This window comes from Pteropus vampyrus, unplaced genomic scaffold, assembly GCF_000151845.1.
Source record: "Pteropus vampyrus isolate Shadow unplaced genomic scaffold, Pvam_2.0 Scaffold894, whole genome shotgun sequence".
In the NCBI taxonomy this organism is placed as follows: Eukaryota; Metazoa; Chordata; class Mammalia; order Chiroptera; family Pteropodidae; genus Pteropus; species Pteropus vampyrus.
In genome coordinates, this window is record NW_011889675.1 from 215,188 (window position 1) to 235,061 (window position 19,874).

At 36.1% G+C, this 19,874-nt stretch overlaps 1 protein-coding gene across 2 annotated transcripts in view; it reads right to left on the reverse strand.

The window, feature by feature from the left end:
- Positions 1-19,874, reverse strand: part of LRCH2 (leucine rich repeats and calponin homology domain containing 2) — a 108,815-nt gene that overhangs the window by 66,326 nt on the left and 22,615 nt on the right. For both annotated transcript variants that reach the window (XM_023526453.1, XM_011386071.1), the window contains exons 2-5: positions 11,937-12,081; positions 8,297-8,423; positions 4,219-4,324; positions 3,722-3,858 (exon numbers count right to left, since the gene is read on the reverse strand). In XM_023526453.1, the coding sequence (XP_023382221.1) occupies positions 3,722-3,858; positions 4,219-4,324; positions 8,297-8,423; positions 11,937-12,081 (515 nt within the window). The remainder of the gene's footprint in view (positions 1-3,721; positions 3,859-4,218; positions 4,325-8,296; positions 8,424-11,936; positions 12,082-19,874) is intronic.

Consider the following 19,874-nt stretch of genomic DNA (forward strand, 5'->3'; position numbering starts at 1 on the left):
TTTTCTGTATACCTGTTACTAATTAATTCCCGACTGACAGAACTATAAAACTCTCCCCATACTGACAAACAGATTGAGTCATCTATGAGTTTCTTTCTTCTTTTTCTCTCTTCCTTTTGGAGACAACCTCTCTACTCCAAACTGACTGGCTGCTCTCTAGGCCTATGCATACCTGTAAATCTTGGACATGAAGAATATCTCTTTCTTAATTTACTCCCTCATTTTGATAGAGCACAACCTTTACTAGCTTTCCTAATAAAGGGTACGCAAGAGTTAAAATTTCTGAGACACTGCATGTTTGAAACTGTCTTTTGTCTACTTCACAGTTGACTGATAATTTGAGTATGGAAAGATGGAAATATTCCCTCAGTCTTTGAAGGTATGGTTCCAACATCTTCTAGCTTCATGTATTGCTGCTGAGAAGTCATTCTGATTACCACTTCTACGAATGTGACCCATTTTGTTGCAATGCAAGGAAGCCTTTCAGTGTTTTGGGCTCCTTCTTTCATGTTAGAGATTATTCCTGCAAATGTCTAGTAATCCATGGCTAGCTGTTCATTTTCAAGAGTGAGGCAATAAGAAGCCAATTAGAATCTCTGTGTATGAGGGGGAAGTTTAACAATGGCAAGCTTCACTGCCTAGAGATCAGATAAGGACTGACCATTATATCAGGAGACCCCTCACCAAAAAGTCAGTCTGTGTGTGTGGGTGTGTGTATGTATATATGTGTGTGTATAAATGTGTGTTTGTGTGTATGTGTGTGTGTACATACACACATACATATGTCTTTCCTCCTAGTTCAATCAGTCTACCACGGGAAAAATCCACCAATCCTGCCTGAGATAAATAAGATAGGCTAAAAGCATTCTGAGAGCCAGGCAAGACAAGTCCACTGGAGGGTTCTAACACTCAGTATGTCAGCATTCACTGTTTTCAGTATGGGGTCTCATTCCTGCCCATAGCTGTACCTGGATCCCCTGACTCTGGTTTTCAGTCTCTCTACATTTCTGCTATCCAATATGATAGCCACATGTGACCATTTAAATTTAAATTAATTACATCTATATAAAACTAAAACTTCAAATCTTCAGTTAATACTATACATTTTCAAGTGCTCAATAGCCGCCTGTGGCTACCATACTGGCCAGTGCAGATACAGAACATTTCCATCACCACAAAAACTTCTGAACTCCAAAGACAAACTCCAGGCTTCTGCTGGGGCAAGAAGCCACAGTCATTTGGCTGCTGAGCTGAGGGAGAAAATCTGAGAGAACAGACCTACTCTTCAGTGTAAACCCTAGGCTTCTACTAATGCAAATGAGGGCCAGTCATGTTGCTGCAGAGGAGCTAAGACAAGAATCTGAGGTTGTAGATCTTAGACCTGTAGTGTCCAATATGCTAGCCACTAATCACATGAAACTATTTAAATTTCAATTAATCAAAATTAAATTAAATTAAAATTTTGGTTCCTTAGTTGTACTAGGCATATTTCGAATACTCAGCAGCCAAATGTGGCAAATGGTTATGGTATTGGATAGCACAGATTATGGAACATTTGCATTGAGGGGAAGGAGAGTTTGCCACCCCAAAATATGCCTTTTGGGGATATTGATTATCTGATGCTAGTTATATTTAAGAAAGAAAAGACTCAAAAAGAGTCTTTACCTCTCCTCCTTACCTGTCTAAAAATATCCAGATAGAAAAACCTGCTCCAGGAAGAGAGATCACCTTAGCATAGTATAAACAATATGTGACAGACAAGAACCTGCAAAGTTTGTTTGTCAGACTCCCCTCTGTGTCTGGGTAGCCTAGCAAGAATTTATTTGTCAAATGTTTGCTCCTTCTCATCTACCTGTAAATTGCCTATCTTCCCTTTTAAGTCCAAACCATTACCCCACTTTCTACTTAAGAGGGCATATAAGCCTCAACTGCTGGATTTGTCCTAGCATCTCAAATTCTTATAGAACCTCCATATGTACATACATAATAAATTTGGCTATTTTCTCCTGTTAATCAATCTCATGTCAGTCTGACTAGTAGACCAGACAGAAGAACTTAGGAGGGTAGAAGGAAAATTATTTTTCCTCCCCAACACCATCATTCAGAAACTTCTACTGGACAGCGATGCCTTACACATTCTACAGATCTTTGTGTTTTCAGTCTTTCATCTCTATATTCAGAGTTACATGTTTCCTCCAATAATCAACAACAACAACAACAACAACAAATACCCAAGCCAGTAAATCAATTTGTTTCTTGTTGCCTTCTCCCATAGCAGACACAAGTTTCAGCTTCCCCCATCCTGTTAAGGACCCCGGTAAGCTTTTATCTGAATTAGAAAAGGAACCTCTTTTGGAATGAGAGAAATGTTCCTTTGTAGGAGGAAAATGGCAATCCTTCAACAAATGTATGCAAATCCTGGGCCAGGGCACAGAGCTGGGAAATAGAGTATAGGCTGGAGTTTTACTGTCATGTGCCTCCTCAGCCAGATAATCTTTTGCAATATGAGTAGAAGCCCTAGCTACCACTATTCCATCTATTTTCCATTTTCCAAAATCCTGTTGTCATCTCTCCCCTGCTACCCTCCTCTCTCATCCTTTGTCCTTATGAGCTCATATCTTAGTGTATTCCTTTACTATTGTTTTAGTGGATTCTACGTGGATTTATTCCTAAAACTAAAAGTCTGAATTAATATTTTTACATTTGTTTACTTTTCTTTATGTTATGATTCCATCTATCAGTGCTAAGAATGTGCTTCAATCAATCATACAACAAATCTCAAGTAGACATACGTGAGTAGGACAGAGGTAGAGACTCCATAGACTATTCTTTTAAAATAACACTGACAACCAGAATTATCAGTTCACTAGCAGAAAGTTGATATCTGGGTTTCCCAAATACTGTTCTCTAGAACCTAAGCTAAAACTCTTACCAAAAGCTAAAACTCTTACCAAAGTAAAAACACCACTTCTCAGAAAACTCCTTTAGACAATAATACTAATGTAGGGAAAAGGCTTGAGAACTAAATGTTAAATCAAGTTGTATTCAGAGACTGCAAAGTGCTGCTGCCAGACCAAGGGAAACCTACAGAACAAAGGAGAATTCCTGCTGGGATTACTAACAAACCATTTACCCATGTCATGAAAGGAAAACAGTCTTTAAGTTATACACTACACAAAATAAACCCAAACATTCATTCTCTACAGCCAAAAGCAAGGGGAACCTACAGAACAAAGGCTGCGGATTGCTAACATGCTTTTAATGCTACATACACACTCAAGTCTTTCACACTACATACCCATATCATTAAAGGAAAATAGGTAAACAATTCATAGAAACCAAGAATTATATATAAACTGAATTCCCCGGACCCCCTCATTGTTCCTCCCCCTCCCCCTGCCCCTCCCCCTTCCTCTCCTTCTTCCCCTCCTACTCCAGAGAGGAGACCTTGCTTGCCTATCTATGGAGCTTTATTCCTTCTCTAATAAACTTTCCTTTTGTCTCTAAGTCTGGCATGTGCTTAAATTCTCTCTTATGCTCAGTCAGGAAGCCTCTCTCTAGGTGCAGGGCTTGGGCCCCCACTCAAGGGGATTCGCCTTGTCTTGCATCAATAACTCAACATCAAATTATTCCTAATTCCAATGCTTTTTCTGATTTAACAGTAACAGATATAATTCTGAATAAAAATATAAGAAATAAGTATCACATTTTTATTACAAACCTGTGCGGGTGGTACTTGCAATGGATTGTTATCCAAAATTATTACTTGTAAATGATGCAGCTTCCTGTAACAAACTGGAATTTCGGTCACTTTATTACAAGAGAAATCCAGCTTGACTAAGGGAAGATTTCCTAATTCTGTTCAGAAATGAAAAATAATTAAACTTTACTTAGTTACTTTTTTATCTTTAAAATATTTCAAATTCTTATTAAACATTTTTATTCAGTTTTAAGACCACAGGTAAAGTACTTTAGCATGTTATACACATGACTTACATGTGTAATTTTTAGAAATATCAAATTAAGTATAAGATTTTGAAGAAATTATATAAATCTGTATATTGACTTTTACTACACATACATCAAAGAAAGCAATAATTGTGTTGTACCATTAAGTGGAAATCATTTATTACATAGCATGTTTACACCAACTCTAAGGAGAACCAAGCCAATTACTTATTTTATTATTCATGTCAGTAAAAACAATGAGCATCTTACCATCTGGCAATGCATGAAGATTATTTCTTCTCACATTTAGCTCTCTGAGTGAATGTAATTTTCCCATTTGTTGGGGAAGGACCTGAATCTCATTGCAGCTAATATCCTAAAGAAATCAAGAAAATAAAATTATAACAAACTAACTGAGAAATACAGATATATTTCAATTCCTAAATTAAAGTGCATGGCTAATAGCTAGCAAAAGTTCTCTTTAATGGCATTTCTCTGAAGATGGATTATCTGGCAGATTTGTATTTGTCATGAAGTCAACCTAGCACAGTTAACAAATTTTTCTGTGCAAAAATTTGAGGTTGTAACTTTGTACTACATAATTCTGCCTTTGAAAATCTGCCATTTGATAAGATCATTCTTATCAACTAAAACTAAAAGAATGATCTAAGTGCTCTTCATTCAGAGCTATAAGACAACTATCAATCATTGTGATAATCTGTCAATTATAGTAGCTGTTCTGAGATACTTGCTTAGGCAGAGAAAGCTGAGAAAGTCAATGAATTATACATGTGAGCTGAAGAACTAAAGACTTAAGGCTCTTTCCCAAAAGGATGCAAAATATGAGGGGTTACAAGCACAAAGTTTTGTGGCTCACAGCCCAAAGACATTATAGGAAATCTGAATAGGAAATGCCTCAGGGTTAACTTAAAATGCAAGCCCTGATTTACAGGTAAATAATACAACATTTCCATAAAAAAACAACTTAATTATTCTCTCCTCTCCCTCCCCTCTCTTATTACCACATCAACAAAAAGGGAAGAAAAAGTTGCAACAAAATCTCAGCACTTGTTCCAAACACACTGCACATGAAATTCATGTTCTACCACAATTGCCCCCAATTTCCAGCTTTCACTGGAAATTACATGAGCTTGGAGGGAGAAGAGTGACACATATATTCAGTCTTATTAAAAGTGAAAAAGGCAGGAAGATAAATTTAAAGGATTAAGGAATATAAAGAATATTAAAGAATATCTAATCATCTGATCTATAGATGATTAGAAAAATCATCTTTCAAACTATACCTAAGGCATCTTCATTCTACAACAAATATTTTTATCAAATACCAACTATTAGCTAGGTACTGTTCTACATGCTAGGGACTGTGAGAGTTCAGAATGAGCCACCCCAAGATGTGTCACAGTGGTATGTGGCTTATTCTGAGCTAAAGGCAACTGAGACCTGTAAACTCAAGAGAAACGTCTGCTCTCCCACCACCAACTATTTAAAAGAATTTAAATTAGAAGCCTGGCTCACTAGAAATGACTTTTTACCTATCTATATGGCAGGGCAAACTAATAATTACTGAACATGTGCTCTCCCCGCAGTGACCTTCTGAAGCCCCAAGGTACATTATCTTGTCCCTAGCTCAGGATGTCTTACATACATACCTATATCCCATTTCTGTCTCTGAACCTCTCATGCATGTGGGATCTCTGACTCTCTTGTGTGTACAGAGTCTCCATACATATATATGTATTAAATTTGGTTATTTTCTCTTGCTAATCTGTCTCATGTCTATTTAATTATTATACCAGCCAGAAGAACTTTGAAAGCAGAGGAAAATTTCTTCCTCCCCAACAGGACACATTGAGGAGTATAGCAAAAATTCCTGCCCTCACAGCTTTTTATGGAGCTTACATTCTAGCAAAGGGAGTAGATTATATAATATGATAGAAAGTGTTAAGTACTATTAAAAACACACACAAACAACAGGGTAAAGGAAAATGGCAGTGCTAGTAGTATTGGAGAGGGATATTAGCAATTTAGATCATCTCATGGAGAAGCTGTTATTTGAGCAGTATTGTCAGAGCTGAGAGTGTGAGCTATGCCAACATATAAAAAAAGGAACATTCCAGACAGAAAGAACAATAAATGTAAAGGCTCTTCAGCAAAGCTTTCCTGACATGTACTAAGAACAGCAAGAAATCCAGTGTAACTAGAGAGAAGTAAGCAAGGAGAAGACTAGGATGGGGGAGGGGTATGACTTTGGTTTGTTAACAGAGATGTGGGCAGGGACCAGAAACTTTTAAACAGAGGTATGACATGACCTGACATGTTTTATAAGGAAGAACTTAGCTGCTGTATTGAGAATAGGTTATTACCCAAATGATGAATACTAAAATTCTGGGAAAATGCCCTTTCAAGTAAACACTACTGCTACCTCCCAAACGTGTCTAATACTAAAGATTTCCACAAAGAAAATCCATAATAATTTGATAGATAGCTGCTATTTCTCAGAAAAAAATAAACTCAGGCACAGGAAACTGCCCCTCAACCAATGCATATTCTACAAACTACTCTGCTGGAGACTGGAGGTCTCAGAGCATTTCCAAGGCTTCTAATGACAGAATTTCACTGTTGTTGGCTACCACATTCTTGTATTCATATATTCATATATATATATATATACACACATATATACTGATTTCAAGAGTTTAAAGCACAATAATTTTCTAGTGCCCAGTAAAATAATGGTATTTAACATTTTAAGGATTCTATTTTAATTAAAATACTAAATATTTTTTGAAACTAGCGAAAACTATGTCATCCAAAAACTATCTCATGTAAAATAATTTAGAACATAGGTCCAAAAACTGAAAAAGAAAAATTACAGAGCCATAGAATTTAAAGGTATAACATGTATAAAATCTTTAAAATTATTAAGCATCCATGTCAAAGAAAATAATGGCTCCCTTTTATGATAAATTTGTTAGATCACATCTAAAATCTTCTGTTCAATGGTGAGTATAACATTAAAAGAGACTTTAATAAAAGAGAACATTTTCAAGACAGATATAGCTAAAAGTAAAAATAATAGAAATATAGAAAACATAGAAAGGAATAAAAATATATTTAAGCTGCAGAAAAATAGGTCGGAGTTTGGTAAAATGGAGAGTAGATACACAACAGATTACAAACATCTAAAGGGAAGAGAAGTTGCTGTTATCTATGCTTCTTCACATGGTAGGTAGTCCCAGAGCCACTGGATAAAAGTGATAGAGGCATGTATTTTAGTTAAAAATAAATAGAGTTTTGCAAAAGAGATTTAGGACTGCCTCAGACACACACAAAATAAGATTTATCCACCATTGAAAATATACAGCTAATGTGTCAGGGATTCCTGCATTAGGAAGTGCTTACGACTTTAAAATTCTATGGTTCTAAAACATAACAAGACTAAGTTTAAGAAAGTCTCCTTGTGTGTTAACTGCACATGTAGGTACTCCTTAATGAATGAAAGACATTCCAGAAATTTCTGTTCGTTATTCTATTTGCATATTAATTTCCCATCATAAAGTTGTATGTAAGTTTCTCAAGAAAATTTTTGGCCCTCCACGCATAATAAAGTCATACTTAACAATACATTTAAATATCTATTAGGAAAGGATTACTCAAGATAAAACGAAATAAAAATAAACAGCATGGTATATTGTGTGAGGTGGAAGTAACAGAAAGATGTGAAAATAGCTCAATGCTTTGAGGATTTGATTATGCTTCTCTCAGAGTTCAATATCCTTTAATACCTAAAATGTTATATTCAAAGAAATTACTTTAAATTATTCCTATATTCTTACAATCAATTGCATATAATGGCCTCTTTCCATATATCTTGGTTCCAAAAGTGTTATAAAATCACATGAGTACATACATAAGAGGAAGGGTTATTTTGTTCATTCTACTGTTTGTAGGCCATTGTACTCTCTTCTTTTATCCCCTTTCTCCGAGGCTCTCACAGTAGCCCTGTAAAACCTTACTGGTAAAACCTTTACTTTCCACAAAATGAATAGGTAGATGCTATTCATTTGAAAAGCATTTCTTAAGACTTGTAAGCAAGCCTCTGGCTCCACTAGGACTGCAGAACAACCAGGCCTTTATTGTGGCTATAAGCTAAAATGAGACATAAGCAATGGTATCTCAAAATTTTCCTAAAGTGCGCTTAGGCATATACTAACTCATTCTTTTTAAAGAAATTACAGTGAAATTACATAAAAGAATCCATAATCTTCCAAATATAAAAATATGTATTTTGCGTATTATATACAATCAATACAACTATTTTACTCACCAATTCCATTAAATCTTTTAACTTTCCAATTTCTTCTGGAATGGACACCAGCTTATTATTACTGACGACTAAAACTTTAAGGGGCAGATCAAATAAGTATTTTGGCAATGTTGATAAAAGATTTCGACTGAAAAGAATAAGAAAGTTTCATTATGAGAAATATGTCTGAAACCTGATATGTTATGCTGAAAAAGAACAAATCACCTCAAAATAAGACACTTTGACTAAATAATAACTATCATTTAATGAATGCTTATTTTATATCAGTCTAAAATCTTTATATACACTATCACATTTAATCCTCACATTAATCCCAAAAGATAAGGTATTATTAGTTCCATTATACAAATAAGAAAACAAAAGGTAAAATCTGGTTAAGTGACTTGCCCAGGCATGGCTGACTGCAAAGCCTGTGATGCTAGCTATGATACTGACCTACACACACCACCAATTCTCAAAATGTAAAATCACTCTTCTGAGCTAGAGAATGTCAGATTCTTGCTCTTTGCTATATTCAATAGTTCACTGTATTCAATAGTTCCATGCCTCTAACTAGGGAAAGGCTCCAAGAAAAAAAGCTGCAAGCACTATGTTTAAATTTATGAAAGAATAAATAGGATTATATCTTCGAAAACATGTAATAACTCTAACTCATTCTTTTGTTACAGGTTTATGGTAGAGTGGCCTACTAGCACCTTTCTCTCAGCTCAAAATTGATACATTCCTATTTCTATAGATACATTTAAATATAATAACAACTAATATTTATTGAGTACTTACCATGTGCCAGGCCATGTTCAGAGCACCTCAGGTGAATTAATTTGACTAATACAACAACCTACTTTAGGGAGATAGGTACCGCCCATTTTAGAGATGAAGAAACAGTCAAAAAGAGATAAACTGCTCAAAGTCACACAGCTGGTAAGTGGGAGAACCAGCATTCAAATCCAGATGATCTGACTCTGGGCCTCTTACTCTCAAACTACTGTAGTCAAATTTATATGCCAACACAGACTGATCCAAATGATCACCACTATAGACTGAATGTTTGTGTCCCCTGCAACAATTGCAATGTTGAAACCTAATTCCCAAGGTGAGGATATCAGGTGGAGCCTTTGGAAGGTTAGATTGAGTCATGATTGCAAAGCCCTTATGAATGGGATTAGTGCCCTTATAAAAGAGGCCCCAGAGAGCCCCCTTTAGCCTTCTATCATGTGAGGACACAGCTAGAAGACAGCCATCTATGAACCAGAAAGTGGGTCCTCACCAGACACTAAACTTGCCAGTGCCTGGATCTTGGACTTCTCAGCCTCCAGAACTGTGAAAAATAAATTTCTGTTTTTCTATAAGCCATCTAGTCTATGGTATTCTGCTCTAGCAGCTCAAATTGACTAAGACAATTCTACTACCGAAATATATAAAATATACCATTACATTTACATACTTTACCAAGTGCTTTATTTTTCCTGTTTTTCAAAGTGACATCTATAGACATGTATGTACCTAGCATTTTGCACAACAAAAGCCCAGTACTGCCCTGAGGGAGGATTTCAAGACCTTTCACCTCATGCCTGCAAAAGACATTCAGAAACACTAGACTAGCTTTAGACCTGGGACAGGCATATTTAAAAAAAAAAAAAGACAATGCCCCTGGCCAGGCAGGCCAGGCTGCAGGAATGTCAAATATGCTAGGGGGCTGTCAGAACTCTACACTATCAGCATCAAGCAGGATGAAGCACACAAGGGTCTTCCTTCAGGATTCTACTTAAAAAGGAGGTTAGTATACAGGAAGAGATAAAGAGCTGAAAAATCATCTTACAAGTTTCTCAAGATATTTTCACCAAAATAAAAAATAAACAGGAAAAATAATGGCACATGCAAACATATTCTAACTCCTTCAAACCAAAAAAAGTTTAAAAGTTGGCTTATTTTCTTCCCTTAAGAAGCAGGTTCACTAAATTAGCAGTCAGCTTTCTCCAGAATTTGATTTCTTTATACACAGCTAGTTAAGTCATTAATCTTTACCTTTTTGCCACGTGTTTCAAAGGAAGTCAGGCACCAGAATAAATATCATTTCATTAGTTTGTTCAAAAATTTTTGTGACAGTAAAAAAATCAGAAGTTAACTTTAAGAGATCAAAACAGGATAGAATCAGAAAAAGTTTTAATAAAACTACAGGCATATCTCATTTTATTGCATTTCACTTTACTGCACTACATTTTTTTACAAACTGAAGGCAAGTCTCTCCACCAGCAAAAAGATTACAACTTGATTTATTGCAATACCTGCTTTATTATGGTGGTCTAGAACCGAACTTGCAGTATCTCTGAGGTATGTCTGTATTCTAAGATATACCATACATGTTAATTAGAAATGTAATTCAATTTTGGACAAATCACTTTTTTTTCATAAAATATCAAAATGAAACAAAGACAAACTTAAAATCACCTCATTTTCCTCAAACCTCTCCCAAGCCAAGCCAAGGGGACACATACACAATTACAGAAGGGAGCAACCCAAATGACTAACATCTATGGAAGAAATTTACTCTCACATATTTTAAGGTGCAAAGTAGTTTCAGTTAAAATAATATATGCTGTCAAGTGACAACACTCAGGAAGATATACATAAGAATTAATATATCACAGCAAAAAAGGAGCACTGTTATTTATGTATGTTAATTATATGTACTATGTCCCTATTTGGGAATTTAAATGGGTAAGTAACTTCATTAAAGAGGGAAAAGAAATTATCCCTTACAACTCAAAAAATAAATAAATAAATAAGAGGAGGAAAATAATTCTAAAATTAAGTCACGATATACCAGTTTCCATTCAGTGTCACTCACCGACAGGGCAATTCTTTTCTTATACTTACTAAATGTTCATTCTGTTATAAATATGGGGTAATAGCTTAAGAATGAGAGTTCTACAGTCATACTGCTTTGATTATATTCTTGGCTCTACATACACACACATACACACACACACACACACACACACACACACGACTTCGGTCAAACAGTTAACCTCTCTGTGCTTCGGTTTCCTCATCTATAGATGAGGCAGGGATAATAAAAGTACATATCTCAAAATGCCGTCATGAAGATGAGGTAATAAATGTAAAGTATCTCTAACACTTAGTATTAACATCAACTGTCATCCACTTTCTAATGTTCCAATATTCCCGTCCCAATCTCTCCATCCCTGAAGTAGCAAAAAAAGTCAAAAGAGGGTGAACTTTTTCCTTTTAATATCTCACTTTAACTGAGGATGCATATAAATAAATCTGTATTGCGGTGCTATAATTTCTAATGTAAAGCCTTGCAATTCAAAGTGATTTAAGGACCAGCAGGCATGGGCATTACCAGGAGGCTTGTTAGAAATGCAGGCGCCACTGCAGACCTATGAAATCAGAATCTGCATTTTAATCCCCAGATGATACCTATGCACATTAGAGAAGCATTGCTCTCAAGAACAAGAAGACCAAAGGCCTATAAAGTAGTGAGGACATACAAAAATTACAAATTAAGATACTACTGAGATAAATATAGGCTACATAGCCAAACCAAACACGTTAATTTGCTACTAAAAAAGATTAAACTATAAAAAAAATTTACCCCCAAAAAATGCTTCCTTACCTAATGTTAAGGTATGTTAACATCTGCAGATTTTTAATGGCTTCAGGAATTGTTTTGATGCAATTATGATATAAATTTAATGTTTCAAGAGGTGCAAATAACCAGACATCAGAAGGAATTTCTGTAAAACGATTTCTTGAAAGATCTGAAAAACAAATATAATGTTTGAGTGTCAAACATTCACCTATATCTACGGTAATAAACAGAACTATTTTCATACTTGCTGAATCACTTAGAATCCAAGCAACTCTTTAAAATATTATAAAATATTCACCATGACCTTGAAGGTAAAAAGAAAATCATGCAGAAATATATTAATGCAAAGTCTGCTTATTAACAAACTGTACTTGATATGCTTTAATGTCTTTAGAACTTATCTTTGAAAATATCAATGAGGAACTCTTTCTGATCTTTCAAAACAAAAATTTTTTAAATCCCTCTCCTGATCTAACATCCCCCTCCCTTCACGTACTTCTTCCTCCTTCACAGCCAACTTTACATAAACTTATAAGACAACAAAATTTCTTACATACAATGGACCTCTCAACCCACTGTAATTTGGTTTCTAGTCACTCTCATACCCATCAAAGTCAGCAATGGCCTCCATATCAATAACCACTCACCCACTTGGAAATATTTCTCTTCCCTTGGCTTGGAAGACTACGCTTCTGGATCACTTCCTATTATCTCTCTAGTTATGTCTTAGTCTCTTGCTAGAATCTCCTCTACCCATATTATGAATGTTGGTGTTCCTGAGGGCCATAATAAACGGTATTCTTTCCTTCTTAAGATATACACACTGGTGGGCAATTTCATCCAATCCCAGGGCTAATTTACATTTATATGCTGACAAATTTCAATTTAAAGATGTCTGAACACCTAAGTTCTGTTCTTTAGGACTTCCTCTTGATATCTCTCGGGCATCTCAAATTCTACAAGTATAAAATCTGAACTGAAGATTTTATTCTACACATCTGTTTCTCTCATCTCATAACGTCACCAACATCCTACTGGTGAGTTGCTCAAGCCAGATATTTGGCATTCATTCTTGACTCCTTCCTCTCATAAATTATTCCAAGTACACAAAATATACTTCCATTCATTGAAGTTTGTAAATAAATTAAACCATAGAATTATTATAACCATTACACATCTATTAAAGGTTTATTTGTTGAATGAAGTTTTGAGAAATATTTAGGACATCATGTAGCAGGTGGAAAAAAAATACCCTAAACGAGTTTTTCAACCAAAGCACTACTGGCCTTCTGGGCTGTATCACTATCTATTGTGTGGGGGCTATCCTGTGCATTGAAGGATATTTAGAAGCATCTCTGGCATCTACCTACTAGATGGCAATAACACCCTCTAGTCGTAGCAGCCAAGAATTATCACTGGGGTAGAAACCCCCATGCCCCTGTTGAGAACTACTGCCTAAATAATTATCGAACTAGCTACCTACCTTATCATAGAATTTACTTTGCTTATACTCGTTCATTATACTTACTGGTTAAAAACATAAGATTATTATTTATCTCTGTCAGGGAGAATATCTGTGGTGCAGCTTAGCCCACTTTACCTCATTTAGCATCTAGTCTACCCTCGTAAGAACACCTTCCTACCAATGCCCAATGCCTTCACTCTGAAGGATGAGTCAATATAGTAAATTTCCTATTCAGAACATTAATATACATTCATCAATGTTTTATATATGCATGCACACATATACACACACTCACTCACCTAATGCAAAATTTTATCATTGGCAAAGAAAACAGTTATGATTATATAATATGAAAATTAATTTGGATTCTTCTTCCTTCCACCAAAAGATTCTAAACAACTAAATGTAAGGATAAACAGAATTTTGAGAAACCAAAATCTGAACTTGAAATACAAGTTTCTCAATATCCTGGCTTACCTCCTCTAGACAGGCAAGTATCATGCAGTTGTATCAAGGGGGAAAATTAAGTCTTTTTTTTTTTTTTTTTTAGTTTAGGATGTTTCTTTTGCATTTAAGGTTTTGCCTCTTATTCCTGTAATTTTGGAATCCTGGGAGTTAAAAATGATTGCTTACAATTAATCTGAAATCATAAAAACAAAATTATGCCAGTTTGTTATTCTGCATAGCATCTAGTATTAAGTATCAATAAATAATGCAGCGGCCTTATAGATAGATGATATTAGCCTGAATTAAGATAGCGAAAATAGGGATAAGAAAACAGATAGAACTTGAAATATATTTTGATACTGACACAGGATTTGAGCAAATGATTGTCTATGTGTATAAATAAGCAGTAAGAATCAAAGACAGCACCCAGAATTCTGGCCTAGGCGTCTAAATGATGCTATTTGGTAGAAGAGTAGGAGGTAGAAAAGGATTTTTGTTGTTGTTGTTGCTGTTGGAGATTTTGTCTTGTTTTTTGAAGCAGAGATTAGAATCAAGAGTTCAATTTTATATTTGTATAAACTGAGATATCTGAAAGAGACACAATGGGAAGCTTGTAAAATGCTTAGTCAGGCAATTCTGAATATTAGAAGTGAGGTCAGGGATGGATATATAAAAGTGAAAGTTATGGGAATATGATTCCACTATAAAATCATAGAAATAGAAGACTTCATCTAACATCAGAATAATTGAGTTAGAGAGTTCAAGAATGGACCATCAGGAAAGCCAACATTTACAACCTGAGTGGGAAAAAAAAAAAAAAAACGGCAAGCAGAAAAGAGTGAAAATAATGGTCAAGAGAAAACAATAAAAGACAGTGTTCAGGTGGTACAGAGTCAAGAAAGAGGGCTAGGTAACAGCAAGGTTCACCTCCTCTTAGGATCACATTAAAATGACAATCAAGTTATAAAACAACATGGATAACCACCTGAAGTCTAGCTGATAATTACATATGCTTCTGAGGATATAAAGAAAAAGCCACATCGAGACTGGTAGGGAGACAATCAAGACTGGAAGGGGGGACGGTGATGAGAAACGGGCTGGTCCTGTACCTGCATGTGCCAATTGCGCATCAGGAGGGACAGCATGGTTACAGAAACTTCCCCAAAAGAATGAAGGGCCATAGCCTGACACAGGGAATCCACAGCCCAAGGTTCCAGTCCCAGAAAGAGGAGTTCCCACAAAATCTAACTGTAAAAATCAATGGGGATTCTGAGCACCTGGGTAAGATGGAAGGAACCTAAAAACCCAGATATCCCCCTTAAATAGGCTACACACAGACTCATTCGCTTGCAGACACTCAACCTGGACTCCAGTGGAAGGTCAGTAGCTCGGGGCTTACAAGAGACATACAGAGAAAGAACAAGTTGCATGGGGCCCGGGTAAGGGCTGGAGGGACAACAGCCATTGCTTCTTTGTCAGGTACCCCTCTCGGACAGTCTGCAGAAGGACGCCATCTTGCCTGTGTTGAACCTGGCCCACGCTCAGACAATTCTGAAGCTGCATTAGCCCAGTGAGATCACTCCACCACATTCAATCCACAAATTGCCCCGAGGTGTTGCTGGGCAGCCACCCCAGCCATGCCCCTTCCCAGCCATGCATTTGTCAGGAAACAGACCTCAGCTCATATGGCCTGCACATTTTGGGGGAGACACTTGATCGAAAACCACTGGTGCCAGCACAGGCTGCAATATCTCTTGGACAGATCAGGGAGGTCTGCAGCCTGATGTAGATGACAGCAGGCCTCGCTGTGATCTGTGACTTTTACAGGAGCCTGTGGACCCAGAACTGGCAGCAATTCTGATTTGGTACTGGAATGACAGGATCAAGTGGCTCCACCTAGTTTCTTGCTGAAACTCCACCCTACCCAACCCACAAATTATCCATACCAAACCCATTCCCAGACAGCCAGCACCACCCAGAGGAAATCTGCCCAATGACTCCCTGGTTCTCCGCACCACCCAGCTCATGAACCATTCATAGGTTCTTCCAGCTGCAGAGTCTTAGGGGCAACTGGCAGGCAACCTTAAGCCATGAGATGCATTGAACCTTTTGTTAAGCCGCGCCAGGCTCAGTATTGGAGGTAACCAGACTGCGGCTTACAGCGACACCTCTCCCTCTTGCCTTTAGATCAGGTATAGACAGAAACCATCCGCAGACTGCTTTGTAGTGCCCACAAGGTAGCACTGAGCTATCAAAGTTAGTGGCTGAACTCGGCCTACACATGAGCTCCACCCAAGGGGCCATAGAACCAACATACCGGAGGCTGATAATAGACCAAAACAGAGCAACACTTGACTAGCCCCATAAGTGGTACACTCAAACAGTGGTCTCAACAGGTATAGGAGCCTGAAAGAAAAAATCCTACTCTGAGGCATCAGACCCCAGAGAGCAACTTATAGCCTGTGGACAAGGCCAAAGCCCACGGCCAGTCAGCCCAAAGGAAAATCCCATCCACTGATGTGCTAACAACAATCAAGGCTTAGCTACAACAGGAGAACACACACAACTCATACAAGGAACATGCACAGAGCCCTTGGCACAGGTGATCAGGGAGACTGCGCCACTGGGCCACACAGGATACCTACTATAGAAGGCAAACCAACCAAGGCTGAGAAACATAACAAATCTTCCTGATACATAGAAATGAACACAGAGAGGCAACTAAAATGAGAAAACAAAGAAACATGTTGCAAATAAAACAACAGGAAAAAACTCCAGAAAGAGAAAGAAAAAAAAAAAACTAAACTAAATGGAGGCAAGCAAACTACAAGAGACAGAGTTCAAAACACTGGTTACAAAGGTACTCATGAACATACAAAGAGAATAGATATTCTCAGTGAGAACTTCAACAGAGAGTTAGTAAACATTAAAAAGTACATAAAAACCATATAAAAAGAACCAGTCAGAAATAAAGAATACAATAAATGAAAAGAAAAATACACTAGAAGGAATCAACAGTAGATCAAATGAAGCAGAAGATCAAATTAGCGAGTTGGAAGACAAGGTAGCATGAAAACATCCAATCGAAACAGCAAAAAGAAAAAAGAATTTTAAAAACGAGGATAGTTTGAGACCTCTGGGATAACATCAAGCATATCAATAATCGTATCACAGGAGTACCAGAAGGAGAAGAGAGTGAGCAAGGAACTGAGAATCTATTTAAGGAAATAACAGAAAACTTCCCTAACCTGGTAAAGGAATTAGACATACAAGTCCAGAAAGCACGAAGAGTTCCCAAAACAAAGAATTCAAACAGACCCATACCAAAACGCATCATAACTAAATGCCAAAGGCTAAACACAAAGAGATAATCCTAAAAGAAGCAGAGAAAGGCAGGTAGTTGCTTACAAGGGTATTCCCATAAGAATGTCAGCTGATTTTTCAAGAGAAAGATCACAGGTAAGAAAGGACAGCAAGAAATATTCGAAGTTATGAAAAACAAGCATCTATAACCAAGACTACTTTATCCAGCAAAGCTATTAATTAAAATGGAAGGTGAGATAAAGAACTTCCCAGAAAGGAATAAGCTAAATAAATTTTTCACCAACAAGCCATTATTACAAGAAATGTTAAGGGGACTTCTGTAAAAATGAAGGGGAAAAATAACCCATAAATACGAACACTAAAATGGAGATAACTATGTACCTTTCAACAATCATCTTAAATGTAGATGGATTAAATACTCTAATCAAAAGATATAGGTTGGCTGCATGAATAAGAATACAAGACTCATGTATATGCTGTCTACAAGACACCAAATTCAGATCAAATGACACACACAGACTGCAAGTAAAGAGATGGAAAAACGTATTTCATGTAAATGGAAATGAAAAAAAAATGTGGGGCAGCAATACTTACATTAGACAAAATAAACTTTAAAACCAAAGCTAATCTAGGAGACAAAGAAGAGCATTGCATAATGATACAGAAATCAGTACAAGAGGACATAACCCTAGTAAACATGTATGCACACAACAGAGGAGCACCTACATTTGTAAAGCAATTAATGACTGACATAAAGGGAGAGATCAAGAGTAAGACACTCATAGTAGAAGAACTTAACCACCCACTGACACCAATGGATAAATCTTCCAGAGAGAAAATCAATAAGAAAACAGCAGCCTTATGTGACACACTAGACAGATGGATTTTATTCATATGTCAGAGCATTTCACCCAAGAACAGCAGAATATATATTCTTCTCAAGTGTACATGGAACATTTTCCAAGAAAGACTATATATTAGGCTACAAAACAAGCCTCAGTAGATTTAAGAAGATTGAAATCATCTCAAGTATCTTCCCAGACCTCAGCGGCATAAAACTAGAAATCAACTACAAGAAAAAAAAAAACTAAAAAATACACAAACACATGCAGTCTAAATAACATACTACTAAACAATGAATGGGTTAATGATGAGATCAAGGAGAAAATCACAAGATATCAAGAGACAAATGAAAATATAACGACTCAAAATCTATGGAACACAGCAAAAGCAGTCCTAACTGCTTTTGGGAAATTCATAGCAATACAGGCCTACCTCAAGAAACAAGAAAAAAGCTCAAATAAACAATCTAATCTTATACTTAAAAGAACTAGGAAAACAACAGTAAACAAAACCAAAGTGAGTAAAAGGAAGGAAATAATAAAGATCAAAGTGAAAATAAATAAAATAGTCTAGAAAAACGACACAAAAGATCAAAGAAACCAAGATTTGGTTCTTTGAAAGGATAAACAAAATTGATAAATCCTTAACCAGACTCCTCAAGAAAAAAAAGAGAGAGAAGAACCAAATAAATAAAATCAGAAATGGAAGAGAAGCAACTACAAGCTCCACATAAACACAAAGGATTATTTAAAAATACTATGGGCAATTATATGCCATTAAATTGAACAATGTAGAATAAATGGATATATTCCTAGAAACATATAATCTCCCAAGACTGAGTTAAGAAGAAAAAGAAAATCTAAACTGAACCATTACTACCAACAAAATCAAATCAGTAATCAAAAAACTTCCAAAAAGCAAAACTCCTGGACCATATGGCTTCATAGGCGAATTTTACCAAACATTCAAATATTAACATCTATTCTTTACAAAGAATTTCAAAATTTCAAGAGGGAAGGCTCCCAAAAGCTTTTTTACAAGTCTTCCATTACCCTGATTACAAAACCAGACAATTACAAAAAGAATAAAATATAGGCCGATATCCCTGATGATCTTTGATGCAAAAGTCCTCAACAAAATATTAGCAAAGAGAATTCAGCAAGACATTAAAAAGGTCATACACCATGATCAAATTGAATTTATTCCTAAAATACAAGGTTGGTTTAATAACCATAAATCAATTAATGTGATGTACCACATTAACGAATCAAAAGAAAAAAATCATATGATCATATCAATAGATGTAGAAAAACCATTTGGCAAAATCCAGCACCTATTTATGATAAAAACTCTGAACAAGGTGGGAATAGACAAACATGCTTCAACATAATAAAGGCCATGTATGACAAACCTACAGCTAACATCATACTCAATGGGGAAAAGCGAAAAGTCTTTTCTTTAAGATCAGAAAAAAGACAAGGATGCCCACTTTCATCATTTCTGATCAATATTGTGTTGGAAGTCCTAGCTACAGCAAACAGACAAGAAAGAGAAATAAAAGGCTTCCAAATTGGAAAGGAAGAAGTAAAACTGTCATTATTTGCAGATGACATGATTCTATATAGAGAGAACCCTAAAGATTCCACCAAAAAACGGTTAGAATTGATAAATGAATTCATTAAAGTAGCAGGATACAAAATTAATATTCAGAAGATGGTAGCCTTTTTATATACAAACGATGAACTAACAGAAAGAAAAATAAGAAAACAATCCCACTTACAATTGCATCAAAAACAAGGAAATACCTAGGAATAAAATTTAACAAGGAGGTAAAAGGCCTGTTCTTGAAAACTAAGTTATTGAAAAAAGAATTTGAAAAAGAT